Consider the following 20,845-nt stretch of genomic DNA (forward strand, 5'->3'; position numbering starts at 1 on the left):
TTGGACTCCTCGCCATTCAATTGGCAAACTCGTAGCTGTGTTTAACGGTCACTGAATGATCGGCACACACGCGGAAAAGCTAGGGTTACCATTTAACCCGCATTGCAGAAACTGTAGGGGCCTTTCAGCGAAGGAGACTGTAGAGAATTTTCTCTGTAAATGTCCGGGATTGGCAGCTAGACGGCTAAGGTCACTGGGCGCTCCTTTCTTCGACAGCCTGGGGCAGTTCGCCAACTTAAATCCAATCAATCTTCTCCATTATATCAACATCTGACCACAGACACACGCTCAATGCAAAGTTTAATTAAAATCGAGTGATTATTACAAGTCGTTTGTTATTTTGAAATAAACAAAAAAACTATTTTCAGATTCATAACCAGCAACTTCGAAATCCCCTCCAAGCGAGGTTACATTAAAATCGACCAATAGTTTGATATAATTTTCGCCACTTTTGAGGAGTTTCGTGTCCAAAGTGTGATGGCTAGTTCCCGATGTGAGAAACGCTGCATGCTGACATGAAAAGCAGACGATTAAATCCAACGGCGGCCGTAACCGAATGCATTAGTACGTGAGTACCATTTAGTTGTGTTCGTTTTCGAAACCTCGAGCATGAAACACCAAAGGATGAGCAAATTTTATTTCTAACAGCGGTCGACCCTCGGTGGGCTGAGTGTATTTCTGTTATGAAAATCGCATAAAACTATATATCCCTCAATTTGTGGAAGAACATCAAAACCCACACCAAAAAATAGGAGGAGGGGCCAGGCCAAACACCCAACAAAAGAAGTGCATAAGTGCGAGTTGTAGCCTCATATACGAGACAGCTGCTGCAATTTGTAAGCCACATACAATATCAATTGGTCTAAATAGAACTCCAATTGGCTCTAATTAGTCCTTAGCATGGGAGTATTGTTGGCAAGTTTCAGTATATAAGTTTGATAGGTAGTACAATCAACAACAACCCGCAATTTCGCTAATTTTTAGACATTTACGATTACATTTAAGTAATTTTTTCGTTTTGAAAGAGTAGAAGGTCTGAGTTGTTTGTGGCTCATTTTGTTCAAAATAAGTTGAAAGTGTTTGCGAGTTTCCTATTTGTCCTCATTTTTTGAACGAAATTAATATTTTGTGAAATTTGTTAACTGCACGATGTTATTCGATCTGAAAGACTCTTTTCAAAGCAAAGACATCAGGTAAAAGTGCTTCCAATTTTTTTCATAATCTTTTTTAATAGTTTTCGATAACGAATATTTCTTTCAAAGTAATATTTTAAAAGTAAATTTAATTAAATTTTGTTATTGAATTCATTTTTATTGATTGAAAATTGGCAAAGCTCTCTGAATTTTGCAACCTACGGCATTTGCTAGGTATTTATTAGAGAACCTGTATACCCTAAATTCAAGAGCAGCTTAGCCTAATATACCAAACATTTTTGCACGACTAGTACTCCTAAACACGCTAAACCATTTTTCATCAAGCAGTGTTATTGTATTAATTTCTATAACTAATTGCAAAATATTAAGGGCAACCTTCGTGCAATCAAAATTTACGATCAAAGGGTTAGTTAGATATGTGTACATTTAATCCAGGTTAATTTCCTCAATACAAATGTGAGAAAGTTAATGTAAGACTGCAGGCAGCAACACCCGCATGCCCCGTAGTCGCATGATACAACTTCTCTGTGCATATGTATAAGTAAATAAGTAGGTAAAAGTAGGTATTGTAGATAAAATTTTGTGTGTATACAATTGCGTACGTAGTCTCGGGTCTAATAAACGCACAACTTTTACTAATTACAGGAAATTAAAATAGCAAATTTAATATTACCAACCTTGTATAAACACAAATACACACACACACAAACTTAAATGCGTGCCACTACCCTATAGTCAAATGTACTTGTAAAAATAAGTCCAAAGCATTGGCTGGCTGAACTGCAACTGTTTTATTCAAACTCATGAGTTGACATTGCGTACATGTTATGTTAGATTATACGCAGGATTGCATAACTAATAGGAGGAAATGACATTCAAAACAATATGCTATTGGGTATATTTCATCACATTTTATTTCGGATTATTGGGATTGATTACTTAAAATGGATCGACCATTATTGAAAAAGTGCTGCGAAGAGTTCACTGTGGCAAACAACTATTCAGGTGTACCAAACGTACGTTAACGTTCATAATTCTGCGAAATCAGAAATTCAGAGCCCGAACATTTGTATCCTTCGGTTTGTACTCCAACGAAACTGCTAGATCTTTATTCGCTGCGCTATGTCTCTGTCATCGTAGAGCTTATGCAACTCATTGTTCCTACGATATTCGCCGTCGCCAATGTGCAAAGGTAAAAAAATCTTCCGCTCAAACACTCCAAGATACGCCTCGTCGGATATTATCATCGTCCAAGCTTCTGCGCCATACGTTAGAACGGGCATGATGCGAGCCTTGTGTTAGTTTTGTTCGTCAAGAGAGGATTTTACATTGTAAGTAGTCTACTACTTAGTCTAAAGTAGCACTTAATGGCAAGAGATATTCTACGTTGGATTTCAAGGCCGACTTTATTATCGGCGTTAATGTTAGGATCCAGCCTAGATAACTCGAAATCATAACTGCCAACAGTGATGTCCTAGCAATTATATGTGAGAAATTACATCATTTAAATATCCACCGAAAGCGCATCTACAAGTGAAACCCGCCAAACAGTCGATGCATGAATGCCTAATTGTTGAGAGCGTCGAGATATCGATGTTGAAAGTTGTTCAGCATTACTTTGCGCTACAACAGCAATATTCTCAACGAACGTCCGGTTTTTGATCGTCCAGTCCTTTTAGAATTTTTGACTCATTCAGATGATTAATTCTACCAAAACAATCACGAATTTTGCGTTATGTTCTTCTTAAATATCGGCCATTTTCCTAAAAAGTTTCAATAATTTTAACGCGCTGTTCAATCGTGTACGCATCCATGGTTAAAATTGTACATCTGTCTACTTAATAAATATCAAAGATGACTTTATAAAAGGTATTGTCTAGGAATTATTCACTACTAATATCTAGGCGTCACTTTTGAAATACCCTTAATTTAATGTGCTTTATATGTTAATAGCTTGCAACATACCCAAATAAAAGTAAATTAAAAGGTTGAAGACAAATAAAATAGGCATGAATAAATCGTTTTGTATTAGTACTTATATAGTCTTTTTCGGACTAGTTCATTTTCATTCCGTAAATACCAAGTATTTGTTCTGACTAGTTTAGTGTTTTACGCCAGTGCACATTTACAAATATATATACGCATACATCTTAATAGGCTTATAGTGCAGCTGTAGCTAAGCCTCTGTAAGTGTATATCAAATTAGATGAATTGTTTTGTTCCGTCTTTTGTCTGATTACAGAATTTCTCAGAAGCTTAAGCAATCAATGTGTAAATATTTATAAGCTACCTTACAGACCGATTCCATATTGGCTTTTTCCGTTAGCCACCAAGTATTTTGATGAAACTTTTTTCTATAAAACTTGGATAGTTTCAATTCTAATACAGGCCAAATATTTTATTAACGCCACAGCTAAACTTTGGAAAGTAGGAAAAATGGGTAAAAGAGGTGTCACAAAATTGCATGTAAGACTGTTAAATTTTTTTCCCAGTCCACTTATTTTAAGTTTAATTCAATATTTATTAACTTTGGTGCAACAGCTTCAATAGAAAATGTTTTCTATTGGTAGATAAATTCATTGAAATAAATTTTTTGACAAAAAGAGCTCCTTTTAAGAATCCATCTATCGCAACAACGTCAAGAAACAACATTGCGACGCACACCACAATTTGGAAGAAGAGCCAAACATCTAGCAAAATTAAACGAAAGGCATTTTTGAAAGAAGAGTAAGTGCGAAATAAAAGAAAAAGCGTCTAGTGCTAACAGCAAAGCAAAGCAATGTGAGTAATTTACTTTACAGTTCTTACTATTTCAGAATTACAGAAAAAACGATGTGTTGAGAGGCATTTGCAGCTTCGGAGGTCTGCGTCGTATACAATTTAGTACTGACCTGTTAGGAAAGGAGTAAAAGCTTACAGGACACCAATTACACGGTGCAGCATTCAAATGTATTTGGTAGGTGATGTTATTTTTCTTGCAGGCATCGTCAAGTAAAACATGAGTCGAAATATGAATTTGCCTTGCATCCCCAAAACCTTGATATAGGGTAAAACCACCAGTTTCTCACTCCGTTACATGCTTTTAAGTCTACAATTTAAGGTGCCTTCCATTCGCTACTACTCAGCTCGCTATGCTTGGACTCTACTCGCTTAGTTAGATATTCAATTGTATGTTGAACTCCGCATTTGTCAATTCTCCAATCAAAAACTGTTTTCAGAGGTTTAAGGAAAATGAGCTGAAGATTTTTGTTCCCTTTTCAGTCGAATAATAAAAACATAAAATATGCTTATATAGATTAAGAAAATATATCAATTTAATATTCATTTTATTTAACCATAATCGATCATGTAAACATAAATCTATTGCAGCTGACAGTAAGTATTCATAAACTGTCTAACGTTTTGTATTGCAAACAGTCTTGATTATGCAATAATAATTAAATTTTTGTTACCCAAGCTAACGCGCATTAAATTTAATTCATATGAAGATACGTATCCTATTGCTCTGACAGAGATATTAGCTTTGAAGGCATCTAATTGCCTTCATATCTGCATAAGCGTCAGTTGCTATGCACACACACACATACACAAGTAAGCCGCATGTGATGGGTTGCCCTGTAGGAACTTGCTCTATTTGCAGCAAGGTAGGAAAGCAGTGAATTTGAAGTGATGAAAATGTGTGCTTTTGCTCCTTTCCTTACAGGTAAATGCTAAATTTTGTACGACGTCACACCAAGCAGCATGAAAATGCCTCTCAAAACATCATTTCTTCCGTAATTCTGAACTAGTAAGAACTGTTTTGAAAAACTAAAAAAAAAACGACTCACCTTACTTGGCTGTTAACATTAGACCATTTTTCTTTTATTCCACAATTACTCTCCTTTAAAACGAAAAATTATTTCTTGCATTTCATTTAATTTTGATTAAAATTCGTTAAAAATATTATTTCTAAATTTTTGCCAAGTTTTTCGCCTTGTGCTTGTTTTTTGACCATTTTTCGATTTGCCCTGAGGCCATACAGCTCTTTTCAACTATGACTTCCTGCGACAGTAAAAGTTATCCGGGCAACATTTAATATGCATGTGAAAGCATAGATTTGATATAATAATACTATATATTCAGTTTTTCATTTTCTTATCAATTTAACTTTAAAGTTTCCAAGGACTAAATTTTGAATAAATAATACATTTCTAAACTGTATGCTATTAATATGGATATCAACAAAAAGAGGAAGTAACCAGCTATTAAACAAGTTTTTGTTTACTTTTAAACTTTGTTTTTCTAGCTTTTTTTAATGACATAAAAAACATATAAGAACTAAAGTATCCACAAAGGATACCCTACAAAATCTGTATTCCTCCTGGTAAGAAGTAAACAAGCATTTTTTCTAGTAGCCACTTTCATTCCTTGTTAATATCATAAAGTCTATTTAAGCATTTAAATTAATATTTAGAGTATTTTAAATGCGAATTAAATATTTAATTCCTTTAAAAAACTAAATTGATGAAAAAATAGAAAACGGAGCGCAACTGATGCACCGTTACCATAAAAAAATATATAGCTTTACACTCATATGCTTTTTCTTTCACAATAATATATTAATAAAGTAGATTTTTGAAGAATGATGTTACAGCCCATTGTACTTTAGATTTCGTTTGACAATAAACCAATATATTTTTCGGTAAAGCATTATAACTCATTTGAGGGGCTACTGCCCTCGACTACAGGATTTAATTCATTTTGTTTCGATAAACCCGATTAGTTGGCAAAATTTTTTCTTAGAATAATAAGTTTTTTAAAATAGACTACAAATATTTTTACAAACGAGAGATTTCACACTTTGACTACAAGGCCAAGTATGGTACTCGGAAGAGATTTAATTTGTTTTATCTCTCTACAGGTTTTTCAACCATCACCTCACATTGTTTGTGGGTAATATCGAAGCCGCCGTAGCCGAATGAGTTGGAGCATAACTACCATTCGGAATTCAGGGAGAACGTAGCTTCGAATCTCGAGGAAACACGAAAAAATTAGAAACAGTTTTTTTAATAGCGGTCGCTGCCCCGGTAGGCAATGGCAAATCTCCGAGTGTATATTTGCGATGAAAACGCTCCTCATAAAAAATATATTTATAAAAATTCCCTTTGCTTTTTTTTTTTTTGTTTTTTATTTGAAAATTGGAAAAGTAATGATAATAAATTAAAAAGCATGTTTTGCTTTTTTTAGTTTACAATTTTTCAAACAGACACTCATTGCCTGTTTTGCAGCCCATCGCTTTATTTTTTCTTTGATCTGCTTTGGAGTTTTCAAAACGTTTGCCAAGAAGTCAACAACAAGCAATGGCTACTGCATTCTTATCTGCCGTTCGGAGTCGGATTGAAGCTGTAGGTCTCTCTATTTGTGGAACAACATCAAGACGCACAAGACCACCAATACGAGGAGGAGCTCGGCCAAACACCCAAAAAGGGTGTACGTGTCAATTATATATACATATATAATATCGAGGCAAGTTCTTCATACGGTGTCATACTAGACTATAAAAAGGCATAGTGGACTGCCGCTACAATCTAACCTGGTATTGGTTAGATTTTAGATTTTTTTTATTGCCGTAATTCCAAGCAGTTGTTCCAGCGCATCTGTATGTAGTAAAATGTCCAGTTCCTCAAAGAAATTATTTCCTAGAGATTTAAGCGTATTCTTCGAAGTGCTCGATATTCACCCAGAAAGCGCTGACTAGACTCTACCTTTTCTTAATCACTATAGCGCATATTGCGTGTAGTCTGATGAGAGTCCGATAGGTCCTTTTTGTTTTTTAAAGTCCCCATACTTCATGAACTTTCGGTCAAAGCGAATGCGATGCACTATGCACAATCAGATGAATCAACCTGTAGTTATTAACAGTTCAAGCCTTTTCTTCATCATGAAAAATAATTGCAACTTAGACTCGATTTTCCAAGACCTATCTCAGAAGATTTACTCGCGCACTTATTATCCTTAGCAATTTCCGAAAAAGTGCTATTTTCCAGAACGCAGTAAAAATTTGAGTCTTTGCTGTCCAGATGCAATTGTACAACGCTTTTAAAAATTATTAAGATTCGTTGATAAACACAAAAAATAAATGTGTAGGGAACCGAAATTTTTTCTATTCAAGGACACACCTGCAGTGACTGTGCGAAACAAATTTAGCATGAAAAACATTTCTCATGCGAGCACAAGAGAACCTATATTTTTTTCGTGTTTAGTATTTCATTACCAGAAAAAGTGGTTGAGGCGATAATAATTTCAGGATTGATTATTAATTATTATTATATTAGATTATAATTTGATTAACTCGAAACCCAAATGTGGTAAAAAAATTATCGCTAAATGAGGTGAAAGGGATCACCAAATTACGGAACTATTATACATATTTTTTATATGGATCTCTCAAATTAAATTTAAAATTAATGTACTTGGCAGGAAGAAACAAAATTTATAAAAACTACAGATATTAAGCTTGAAATCACTTCGAGTCGCAAAATAACGTAAAACTGTTAACAGTACAAAATATAGGACTGGTTTTGATCAAGTGAGGATCAAGTCACTAACAAACCACTTCGCTTTTAACAAACTAATACTAATATTGAATAAAAAATTGAATTCACTAGCTCAGGTTTTCCCAACGGGGAAATAGATTATAAAAAGTATGCCCATATGTGCGTGTGTGTGTGAGTGTATGAGTAAGCAAATGAAAGCCAATGGGGCGATTATGTGTGCATGACACACATTTCAAGCGGCTGTTCTAAACAAAAGACATTAACAAACACACAGGCACGCTATAAATTTCCACAAAAGCAGCAGCGATAATACTGCCAAACTGGCTATATGCGCAATGCAATTGTGGTCGTGAATGTGTGCATATGAGGATATGAGGATAGAGCTTCAGGATAGACATCGGAGAGCTTGCCTGTCGTCTGCCTTGCAGCACTGTGATATGTGAGCACATCATAATTCAATCACTTGCAATAGCTACTAGCTGGTGTCGACTGGATACACATATGAACATCTATGTATGTAGTAGATGTGCAAAAAATTTTGGTATGTGTGATGTTTGAGACATGGCTGTGCTGCACCACAACAAAGCAACCCTACTTTGTTGACTATGGCTAAGCTAGTACGTAGTAAGTAAGGCAGTTTAACGGGGCACGAGCCCAACCGTCAGTCAGTCACATAACAAGCCAGTCGGTTGCTTATTCTGTAAATCAGCGAGTCAGTGTATCAAGGAGTCAGTGCAGCTTTTAGCTTGAAAAAAGTGCGTACATTTGAATGACGTGCTTTTCGAAATATTCATTCACAAAAATGTTGAAATAGCATAGAATAGTTATACCATACCCAGGCAGGAAGTAGTGCCAAAGTAGGACACAAGCAAAATGACACAAAAGTAGAAAGAGGAAGTAAGAAAAATTGGCACGCAAACGAAGTCATTCTTCATATGGTTGTGTGTGTTTGCATGCCGCAAAAATTTAAACCAGAGAGCTACTGGCGCAAAAAAAGTTAGAGAGAATAAAAGCTCTTTACAAAAAATTAGCTTCGCTTTATCAAATGCAATTTAGATGCACATTTGCGAAAATATTATTATTAAGGTAATTGGAGAAAGATGGATTGAAATAAAAACAAATAACTTTTAAAGCCATTTGCAACTTACTTAACTTTTTATAACCACAAGCTTTTGTAATTGTATTCATTCATAGAAATGGCTAACAAATTCACTAGTATTTTTTGTATTTTTTTAAGTTTCATTTTATTTGAATTTATATATTTAAACTGGCACATTGCATGACCTAAATAGGTATTTTCAGTTGTTTGTGTAGATCTTTAAAATTATGGATTTATTTTAAGTTTGTTCTTTACAATTGGGACAAATGAGGATGTAGTGTGGCACTATTGAGTATTTGAAGAATTATACACGAGAGTCGTTTGAAAAGTTGGTGCAAAAATTAAAACTACTTAATTGTTTGGGACCTACAGTTTCAAGCCGACTCCGAACGGCAGATATTTTTATGAGGAGACCTTTCATGGCAGAAATACACTCGGAGGTTTGCCATTGCCTGCCGAGGGGCGACCTTTATTGCGAAATACTTTAACTTCATTTTGGTGTTTCACCGAGATTCGAACCTACGTTACCTCTTAATACCGAATGATAATCACGCATCAACCCATTCGGCTGCGGCGGCCGCCGGCTAGTTTGTTGTTACTTTCCGAATAATAGGTTTTGTTCAACTGTGAAAAATTGCCGTTCGTTTCTGCAATCACCCCCTCGTTTCAACAAAATCTTTTTCCCGCCAGCCATTTATTCTAATTTGGTAACAAATAGTAGTTCGAGGATTCTGAGGGAGCCATATGTGGAAAATTAGGGCGATGTGAAACGGATTGAATCATATTTATATTACCTACTAACTGCGTTGTCGTGATGGAATAAGAAAGTCACTCGACTTCCTTGATTCTCACGAATGTCAAACACAAAGAAACGGATTGATCTGGCTGAAACTTGGTATGTGTTCTTCCAAAAGATGCTATTAACTACACATGACCTCGATACGCGCTAGTAGTGCCATCTCTCTGACTTTGCACGGACTTTTCAAACGAGCCTCGTACAATACGAATTTAATACAAAGCCCGCGGCCTTGCTTGCTTATAAAATACGTAACAGCAATAAAATTCTGAAAGGGAAAGACAAACAAATTCCGCTTTTAAATTTTTTTTTTTTATTATTTGAGGATATTTACGAATTCGACTGAACTGCATCTGTCAATGCGACACTTAATCTCCGCGACTGAGCTGAGTGCTAATTTTTAAGCGCTATTGTATAGATATATTAGATCGATAGCAACCTTTATAGCCTACAGCCAATTCCAAAACTTTTTCAATTAAAAAAATAAGGGTCCATTCCATTCGAAAAACCACTTTTTAATTAAAATGTCCTTAATCATAATTTGCGTGATGCCCACCTTCGTAAACTTAATACATCTGTATTATATAAAAATAAAAAATAAATAAAAAAATTAATAAATAAAAAAATAATAAATAAAAAACATAAAGAAAATATATAAAAAATTTAAAAAATTTTATTTTAAATAAAAATATATAAACAAATCAGCAGTGGTTTTATACAGGTTTATATACCAATGCAAGTGCTAATAGCAATGCTCGTTGTTGTATGTAAATATTCATTTGTGGTAACAGAAACGACTCAGCGTAATTCCATGATTTATACATACGAGTGTTAAAATCAACACTAATATTAACATTAGCCCTTGCATGTATGCATACATAGCTCCTACATTAGGCTGTAATCCACATTTATTAACAGCAGTAAAGCGGTCGCATATGTGATTTGCAAATGAGCAGCGCTGTTATGAGGGCACGTATGCTTGATTTTAAAGGACTTTCGAATCCTATGAGTGAAAAAACAATGCCTATAACAATGATAAGTCCATCCTGTATACTTAAATAATACTATACTTGTATATTATTTTCTCTTTGTCATCTATTTTATAATCGAATATTATATCCAAAAAAAATAGTAAACAAATAATATGTAAGTTCGAGAAGGGCTCGGTTGAAATCGCTAGGAATTTTTGATGAGTCAAGGTTAGGGCCGTAATGAGTTGCAATACCACTTTTGTCCTTCTATAAGAAATAAACTATTCTGTTTTATTCGAGTATGTTTTATGAAGAAATTAATTGTATCCTGGATACCTGAATGAGTATGAAATAAAACAAATCTATCGATTGCACTTTACCGGGCATCCGCATGATTATATTCGTTGATGATGGGCCACTTTCTGTGGGCAAAGCACATGGAAAGGTTGGGCATCTCGACAGTGTACTCTGCCCAGCTTGTGAAGAGGAGGATAAGACGGCGAACCACTTCCTATGTGTCTGCCCCGCCTTCGCTCGAATCAGATTTGAGGTCTTTGGCACTGATGTGTTAAGAAGCGACCATCTTGGCTCCTTGGCACCACCAGATCTACTCAGATTTCTTCGGAGATCGGTTAGATTTAAAGAAAATTAAAAGGGAATCCAAGTGTAGTACAATGGACTTAATTAATGTCTGAGTGCTGGACTTGCTAGTTGCCATGACAACAAAAAAAAAAATCGTTGTTTACAGAGATAACGAGGCGTGCAGACGTGTTTTCAAAGCCTAATAAATCTCTATTTGTGCCCGGAGGGGATTATTCGAGGATAAATAATGCCCATTTGCGCGCTTGTTATACATAGGTCCCAAGGAGACTAGTCCAGGTATACCTCTTAAGGGACCAATCCTAGACTTTTTAGTAAGGTATAACATTAAAAGTTGATATGCATCGGCATTGATGTTATAGCATTCATTATTATAGCAATTAAAACAGTTAATATGTATAATAAATTTTAAATACTCATACAAAGGGTATGTAATAAAATTGTGGATCTTAGAAGTAATTGAAAAAAATATGGCACTTCATGGAAATAATCACTTTCACAAAACTTTTTAAATTTGTGCGCCATATTTAAATTTTCTACTTCTAAGTATAAAGATGTGTGCCGAAATTTTAGGCCAACACTCTATTTGTTATTTTGTGTATTTCACTATTTTTTTTATTTTTTCTGACTGAAAGGGGCAAACAAGTTTCATGTGTGAAGGAAATAGAAAGTTATTAATCTCTCAATCAATAATCCTCGCACTATGTTATCCTACGGAGTGGTAAGCTCTTTTCCCCTTAAAATAAATTGAGACGCAAATGTTTAAGCGGAGTATTACAGAGGCCCTTTTGCCATAAGCCGTTGTCAGACCTTTTTTTATTTTGGAGTTTGGCATTGCACTCTAAAATGACTATAAAAAGCTCCTTCGCACACAATAAGAAGTCGCTTATAGCAATTGAAGTCAACGAAATAGTAACCGCCTGCACTATTTATGTACATGCGAAATCGTAGTTGCGCGAGTACGCCTTGGCGTATACGTAACTTAAAGGCACACCTACCTATAAACCTATCACCAAAACGAACCCAAATCGGCAATTGTCTGCATGCATTTAAAATCAACCATACACTTACCATTATATATATCCGATGCTGTCGGTACGTGCTCCGTATTAAAACGATTTTTAAGATAGGATAAAATCAAATTAGTCTTTCCCACAGCACCATCGCCAACTAGAACGCATTTAATGGAAGGTGTTTCGTGTTGTTTTTGTTGCACTTTCGCCTGCACGACAGACGTATCGGACTTTTTATCTATAAACGAGCAAGAGAAATGTGTGAATGGTAGAATGAGCAAAAATAAGTAAATTTTGTAGTATGCATGCATTTAAGGTAAGTGGGCTGGTAAGTAGGTAATAGAAGAATATTGCAACTAATTAAGGCAACTTTAAGTACAAATTATAAACTACAACGCTGATATAAAATGTTTCAGCCTTCTGTTTTTTTCCTTATTTTCTGTACTATACACACACTTCTTAATATGATTTTTTTTTTCTTCTTTTAAATCGCTTTGCATTTTTCGCACGATTTTTTCTGCTACGCCTCAAAACTTTTTAAATTGCTGCAATTACCTTTTGATGCAAAGCTTTTCTTTTTGAACTCTCTTGATTTTTATATGTATGTAAATGAATGTATGTGTAAGTAATTGTAGTATTTAAATATGTACTTCAGTGTACTTGCATTGCACTCACCTTTGCTGTTTCGCTTTGATTTGCCCTTTCGCAGCAGCAACTTCGCGCCTTTATTACTGCTACTATCACGTGAACTGGAACTGGTATCGCTGCTCGACTGTTGTAGTTGCAAAAGAAAAGCGAAAGAAAAAGGATGTGAAACATAATAAAACGGTAAATTACTTTTCAGGTAGGATTTTAAGTAGAAATAGTCAGTGTAATAAAACTACTTATATAACTGTAATGTTTACTTGTAAGCATGTTTGTGCATATGTATGTGTGTGTGTGTAAAGCAGCGCAATTGAGCGTTGCTGTTTCGCTTGTGCAATGCAGAAATTTTAATGACAGTAAATTCTACCTGTTCCATGGTGGTATAGAATTTCATTATTTATAAGAAGAAAAAATAAAGAAAACCATTGAACAAAACAAATTGAGTAGTTTTTTGCTTGAGTGTGCTGTAACTACTCACCTATACGTTATTCCGAAGAAGCAATTCGCGTCTTATTGAATTATTGATATAACTGAGTCAATTACGTTCCGACTTGTCTTAAAAGAGGTATAAATATATTTTGATTTGAAGTAAAACAGCTTTTCTCACAGAATAAGATACTCGTCGATGGAAATAAGAATACAATTAGCATTGCATGAGTAATACAATTATTTTAGTTTAATTAAACTTCAAATATTAGTTGTAGTTTTTATGTCAATTATTCCCAACTTACACAGAACTTAAATTAAAAACTATGTAGAGTATAAATATAAAATTGGCGCGAACACCCCTTTTGCATGTTTCGCCGAACTCTTTCTCTTATTTGTGGTGTGCGTTCTTGATGTTGTTCCACAAATAGAGGGACCTACAATTTTAAGCCGACTCCTCACGGCATATGATTTTATGAACAGCTTTTTCATGGCAGAAATACACTCGGAGGTTTGCCATTGCCTGCCGAGGGGCGACCGCTATTAGAAAAAAAAAACTATTTTGTAGTCACGCAGCAAATCATTCGGCTAGGGCAGCCACTTTAGGGTAGTAACACATAAAATTCGAGGTGACCGTTTAACGTTTGGAATTCAATATCAATCCGTTGTAAAAAAAAGAAGCATGAATATTTTTCTATGACTTTTTTTTTTATTAGAATGCGTAAACCTTTTCATAGTTGTTTTGGTGACTTCAACTCCTATTTGGAGCGTCAACCATCGCAATAAGACTTATTGTCTAATTCTTGCCATTTGTTTGTTTCTTGTGTAATATTTAATATTTTTTTATGAAAATATAGACGATCCTCTTGCAAAACCCGAATCTAAAATTTTGTGCAAATTAAAAAAAAACCAAAAAACCACAGGCAAAAATATTTTAAAAGTCAACTCAATCTTTGAGCCATTTCAAATGTGGATTTATTTAAAATTCATTCGGCTATAAAACTGCGCCCTCGAAACTTTTATCGATGAAAATTAGATAATTTTTTTTTTTAAATTTCTTTAAAGTTTAAAATTTAAAGTAGTAAGCTTTTTGTTGTAGTATAACTTATATTTTAGTAGCAAAATAATCCAATACTCACACCTTTGCAATATGTTACGCTGAAGGAAGATCGAGGTTTTTTGAGACAGATTTTGTAAACAAGATATCCGATAAAAACTTCAAGTAAAAGTGCAGCAGCATCAAGATTAAATTTCAAATTTTGGTTATAATGAAAATGTTAAGCTAAGCACACTCTAGCTTAAAAGTAAACAGAATCAGCCTGCCTGCATTTTTTTCCCCACAATACAATATCAGTCATCCGATGACAGATAATTAAAAAAAATAATAAAAATGCAGAGAATGTATTTTGCTCTAACGGAAATCGGTTAGGAAATTTCTGCGAATAAAGAAGTGAGTAGAACTGACTAGAATTAATTTAGCATTAATTAATTTTTGATGGTTCAATTTACTACACAAGTTTTGTTAGAAGAAAGTAGGAATGCAGCTTTTTTGTATTACAAATGCTTTCGTTGCGGAGTAAAATAACTGTGCGATTTTGAAAAAAATCGATTTTTTGTTAACTTAAAAAATAATTTAGGGTTACAAACACAAAATTTAGTTAGTGTTGTAGTGGAACAATTATATTAAAAGGCGAAATAATCGCTATTGCAACAGCTTCTTGGAGCTACTGGTAAGTGCACGTAAAACTTTTAAGGTGTTTTCATTAAAATCATAGTTTTTAAAACTGAATGGATAGGTTACGTCATCCGCCATGAAAGAGTTATAATTTAGACTTTTGAATTAAAAAAACCTTTTGTATAGAAGAGGTAACTTCCAATCACGATGATTACTTATATAATATATAGTTCAGGAATAAGAGGTTAATGCACCTTTCTGCTTTAGCGACGTGAAAATTGAAGGCGTTTAAAATTGAAGAAAAACAATCGGTATCAATTGAAAATCGTTTTTATAAATGCTTTAATTACAAAAAAAAAATATTTTTTTCAATGACAATAATAAAAAAAATTGTTAATCGTAACACATGCCACTGACGTATCTGATTGGACTGCTCAGGTACGACGAAAAAAAAATTCGGTCGATTATTCATCAGGAGATATGTCGCTATGGTGGGTAGCAGAATTACAAAAAAAAAAACAATTTTCTAGATATTTTATCTGTTTATTGGAAAAACAAAAAAAAGGGATTTGTTCACGTTCTCACTCTTAAAAAAAAATAGAAAAATTGATTATAAAATAACACGCGAGAGCCGCAAGTCTACTCAATAACATATTAAAAATTCAAATCAATCGGTTCAGTGCTTTTTGACAAATTACCAACGCCAACTCGGAAAAAATACCTAGTTTCGAGAAAAACACGGATAACGCACCTATACCTGGGCGTCGTATTCCAAACCGGTCTCGTTTTAAAGGGCTGTAACGTCTAAACTACAACGAATTTCAATACAAAAATGTGCAAGTATATTTTTAAAAGTATAAACTATCATAACATGAACAAACAAAAAAATCTACTTTCTCGAAATTCTAGATCAGAAGGGTGCCTAAATTACCTGCAGTTAGATAATTTATGTTTTTTTTTTTCTTAAATGTTCAATGTCGTCAAATCGCAGCCAAAAGTTTCTGAAGGCGACTTCCAATTGGGGTCGTAATATCGACAAATAAATAAAAGCAATTGCCATATCCAAACTGGATAAAGAGGCAAAGCGAATGGGTCTGGTGGTGAACGAGGACAAAACGAAGTACCTCCTGTCATCAAACAAACAAACAAACTCGCGTATCGGCACCCACGTCACTGTAGACAGTTATAATTTCGAGGTTTATTTAGGAACCTGCATTAACACGGATAACAATGTCAGCCTTGAAATCCAATCTTGCCAACAAGTGCTACTTTGGACCAAGTAGCCAACTGAGCAGTAAAGTCCTCTCTCGACGATGACAACATCCGATGAAGCAACGCTTGGATTGTTTGAGAGAAAGATTCTGCGCAAGATTTTTGGACCTTTACACGTTGGCAATGGCGAATATCGCAGACGATGGAACGATAAGTTGTATGAGGCGACATAGACATAGCGCAGCGAATCAAGATCCAGCGACTACGTTGGCTGGGTCATGTCATCTGAATGGATACAAACGCTCCGGCTTTGAAAGTATTCGATGCGGTACCAGCTGGTGGTAGCAGAAGAAGAGGAAGGCCTCCTCTGCGTTGGAAAGATCAGGTGGAGAAGGACTTGACTTCACTTGGAGTGTCCAATTGGCGCCGGTTAGCACGAGAAAGAAACGACTAGCGCGCTTTGTTAAACTCGGCCAAAATCGCGTAAGCGGTTACCGCGCCAATTAAGAAGAAGAAGAAATAAAAGCAATCATAGAATTTATTGTTTTATTGCTAAACTTGCTGTGAGCTCACAAAATTAAAATACGAAAAATAAATATTCAGAGCTCATTAAAAGATTCTAAATAAGAAAATTACACTTAAAAAACCTTTTAACACATTTTTTATTTATTTACATATATACTTCAGTCTATCAAAAATAATGGTTAACAGACCAAGCTTAAATTGTACAATGTTTTCATTGAACTTAATGTGGTTACAAATAATTGTTACACAATCGCGCCGATAGTAGAGTAGATTCATTTAATGCATGTTAAATCATTTTATTGGAAAGATTAAATAAACAAATATTCCTTAAACTGTAAAGAGAAGTATGGCTTAATAACTCCTAGCAATCGATATTACCATTAATGATATTATAGGCAAAGATTATTGAGAAATATATTGGCCTATCATATAATTACTGTAAACCAAGTAATTTACGATGACTTATATAAGGGCCAGATTTATTTTGCCAGCCTGCTTTAAACTACGCCATTTTTGTAGCTCAAACTTGTTTCTATTTTCTTGAGTGGAATTTACCACTTAGCAAAAATAGTAAGAAATAAATTTTGCAAGAAAATGTTTTCAGTTTTTTTGTCAAGCATTCTCCATTTTTTATTAATTTTTTTCCTACAAATAGTGGTGTCCCATCGAGAAATCTTCCTCTTTCAGGTGCTCTTCGAATTTTGGGTTTCAGACTTCCCAACCTAGATTAAACATTTGGCATACGAGGAGGCGATGCGAGCACTATTAAGTTAATTAAATTTAAAAAAATTAAAATTAAAAAAAATATAATTTATATATACTCTCGAATTATGATTGCTTAAACAACATCTCATGCTAAAATTAAAAAAAACAGTGAACATTTTTTCTAATTTAATTTTTTTAAAACCTTATTAAATACATCGTATTTCATACAGCAGCTTAAAAATTGAAAATTTGGTTTCTCTTCTGTGATCCTCATATATAATAATAGAGTTGCGAAGAAACATTTTGGAGGTTTTTTTTTACACAATAAGCACTACATTAAAAAACATGATTTCCAGGCTTTGCCATTTTACATGAGATCTATAACTTACCCAAGATAAGCAAACAATTTTTTCTATACACTTCACTTTGCATATATAAACTTTGTGTGTACGAGTATATATTTTTCCTTAGTACTCTCAAAATAAATCGCCACAGAGTGACACTACAGTGGCATAACATATTAAAAAAAATTGGCCAGATTTTAAGTTCCTTTATGTGTCGCTATATTGTGTAATAGCATTTTGAGCCCCGAATTTTTATTTCTAAATTCCTTTTTACCCCCACATTTCCTAAAACGTAGTCATAAAACTAATGCTGCGTTTTATCAATCCATCACAAAAATCTACTTATTTACTTAACTAAAAAAAATTTATTAGCCACAAAAACATATAAGCAACAAAGAGATGCAATAAAACAACTCACTTTCAATTCAGGCACAGACTCAGTTGGAATAACAAAAAGTAATTTGGTGTGAATTCGACAGGTAGAAATAGCTTCTCGCTCAGCCACCTCGACCCGAAAATCACTTTTCAACTTTATGACAAATATCAAAACTGGCACACATAGTGCAAAAGCCACAGCAACAACATTGTACCACTAATAAGAAGCACATAAAAACGTGACAATATTCTTATACGAGTATGTATGACAAACGCATTTTCACACTTTCTAAGTATAGGGTCCTTCAAATTCAAGACTATTTCCTAATCTAAATTAAAGTGATTTTTTGAGTGGGAATTTAGAATTCAAACTCAAATTATGACTGACAAATGGTATTTTCCAAATATATGTTAAGTGCAAGCTTACAGAAATCGATTTCTTCGGTGACATTCTCGATCACATTTAGTCACAATTACGGCTATATTGCAGGCATTTGCATCAAGTGTTGTCTTTCAAGACTTCAATTGTTTCTAATTTATTCACATAAGTTCTACCTTTGAGATGACCTCTGAGGAAATGGATCACAGACCTTAAATTGATCTTAGCAGTTAAATTTCCTGACCACCAGACCATGTAAATTGGTGGCTCTTGTACCGAGCCAGTCGACTCAAATGATTCACCGTTTTTATTTTCAGCTTTTTGTTTTAATTAGGACAGAAGATGGATGCACGAAACTACTTTGTCAATAAGCTAACTATCCGTAGTAGTTTTCCTGCTCAAAGAGAAGATTGGCTATCCCTGAGCTATTTGCAGCCTGCTCTTGAGGAGGTGGACTACATGTCAACTCAGTGTATACAGGGAGTATCTTAAGGCTAATAAAGCATCAGCACGCAATTGTTGTACATGTCCTACCCGGGCATAGTACGCTAGGTATACATGACATGATGTGGCTTAATATTATATCGATTCAATTTTGCGACAGCTTTCTGGAGGTTGAACTGGAATAATCTCATCACTTATTCCTCAGCTGCTTAGCTTTGCATATTAAGATTCAAGCATTTTAGCATTCGCTGTTTAATTACACCTGCTGTTATAGAAGGTTTGAATAATTCAATCTGCTGCACAAAGTGTTTACCAAAGCCATAACTTATCATTTTTTGGATATAGCCCTCTATCTCTTCATTTCCTGTAAAATGTTCCTTGAAGTGAGCCCTCTTACTTTAGTAACAACCAACCAACATAACCAACTTATTTCGGACTCATGGTTAAAAGCACCTAAGATGTCCAAAATTTTTCGAAATGTAGTTTTTACAGATCCAATATTTTCGAATGGAATTTTAATTATTTTTATACAATTCTCGAGCGAAATGAAACACATCTTCCCTAATTGTGAATCGTCTACTTGAAACCTGTCCGTATGCGATTTTTTTCCTGATTGTGGATCGTCTACTTAAAACCTGTCCGTCTGTATTGACAACGAACTGTAACAGCAGCCAAAATAGAATCACGACAAACGACAAGTAAACTTCTATAAAGACCCTATATGGTACATATATGTAGGTGGGCAAGCACTTTAGTATGCTTCCAAGTGTGAATGCTTGTAGTGAAAATAGAAAAATACTACCGAGTGCTACACTTATCCGTATTTTATGACATCCGCAATCAATCATGAAAATGTATGTGAGCGAAAGCATAAATTATAGTAGATAGTGAACGAGTGAGTAAAATAAGGGAAATTGGGTGAAATACGGCAACAAGCGTTTGATGAAGCCACAGCAGATAGGATCCACACATCATCACAGATGCTGCTGCCTATGCAGAGGGTAATAAAACAAATGACATGCAGACGAGATTATAGCCGACAACTTAAATAAAAATGGCGATAGACGGCAGTGGTTTAAGTGTGGTAATAAAATGAAAAAGGACAAGCGTTTATGAACACGCAAGTGCTGGGGTGATGGCAGGAACTGCTCACTTGGTGTTATTGGAATGAAAGCAAAAAACAACAAACCGAAAAATCAAGACTCATATGAAATTCAAATTGGCAGAGTGTAGCGATTTTTCCCAACACAACTCGTACTACATTTACATGCTCGCATTAATTTGAATTACAAGCATATTTAGGGGGCAATTACATCGTTCATGGGGTATTCTTTTAGAAATCGCACATTTTTATATAAAAATGTAGCGAGCTATTTTTGATTTAACTGAAATTGTTTTATGGATTTTATATCGAAAGTAGATATATTTGAGGTTCTTTTTATTTATATAAAATATATTTTGCATATTATATGAATATTTTTAAAGTGGATCAAATTTGTTTGTAAGTTTCTAAAACAATAAAAAAATATTTTTATTCGAGTATTTTTATTTTTATTTGAATTTTTTTTTTAATTTTTTTTTAATTTCTTATTTTTTAATTATATTTTTTATAGTTTTTGGTTTTTTTTTTATTTTTTTTATTATTTCTTTATTTGATTTTTTTTTTTTTAATTTACAATTCTTTTTAATTTTATTTTTATTTCATTTTTGTTTTTTTTTTTTTTTAGTTTTTTCCTTTTTTTTATTTTATTCATTTTATTTCTTTTTTTTTCTTTTTGTTTTGCTTTGCTTTTTTTGTTTTGTTTTTGAAACACGGTTTGATAATTTTATGATTTCAAGTTTAGATACTCAATTTCAGAAACTCATATCCGAGAGACCTCAGCGCACGATAAACAATATGATAATTTTTTCCTAAATTAAGAAATTAGTTTTTGATAGAAACTTGG

At 34.0% G+C, this 20,845-nt stretch overlaps 1 protein-coding gene across 1 annotated transcript in view; it reads right to left on the reverse strand.

Moving 5' to 3' along the window:
- Positions 1-20,845, reverse strand: part of LOC128858234 (AF4/FMR2 family member lilli) — a 224,593-nt gene that overhangs the window by 25,742 nt on the left and 178,006 nt on the right. Inside the window, exons 5-6 of the mRNA XM_054094325.1 lie at positions 12,845-12,941; positions 12,228-12,407 (exon numbers count right to left, since the gene is read on the reverse strand). Of these exons, the coding sequence (XP_053950300.1) occupies positions 12,228-12,407; positions 12,845-12,941 (277 nt within the window). The remainder of the gene's footprint in view (positions 1-12,227; positions 12,408-12,844; positions 12,942-20,845) is intronic.

Source organism: Anastrepha ludens, chromosome 3 (genome assembly GCF_028408465.1).
Source record: "Anastrepha ludens isolate Willacy chromosome 3, idAnaLude1.1, whole genome shotgun sequence".
In the NCBI taxonomy this organism is placed as follows: Eukaryota; Metazoa; Arthropoda; class Insecta; order Diptera; family Tephritidae; genus Anastrepha; species Anastrepha ludens.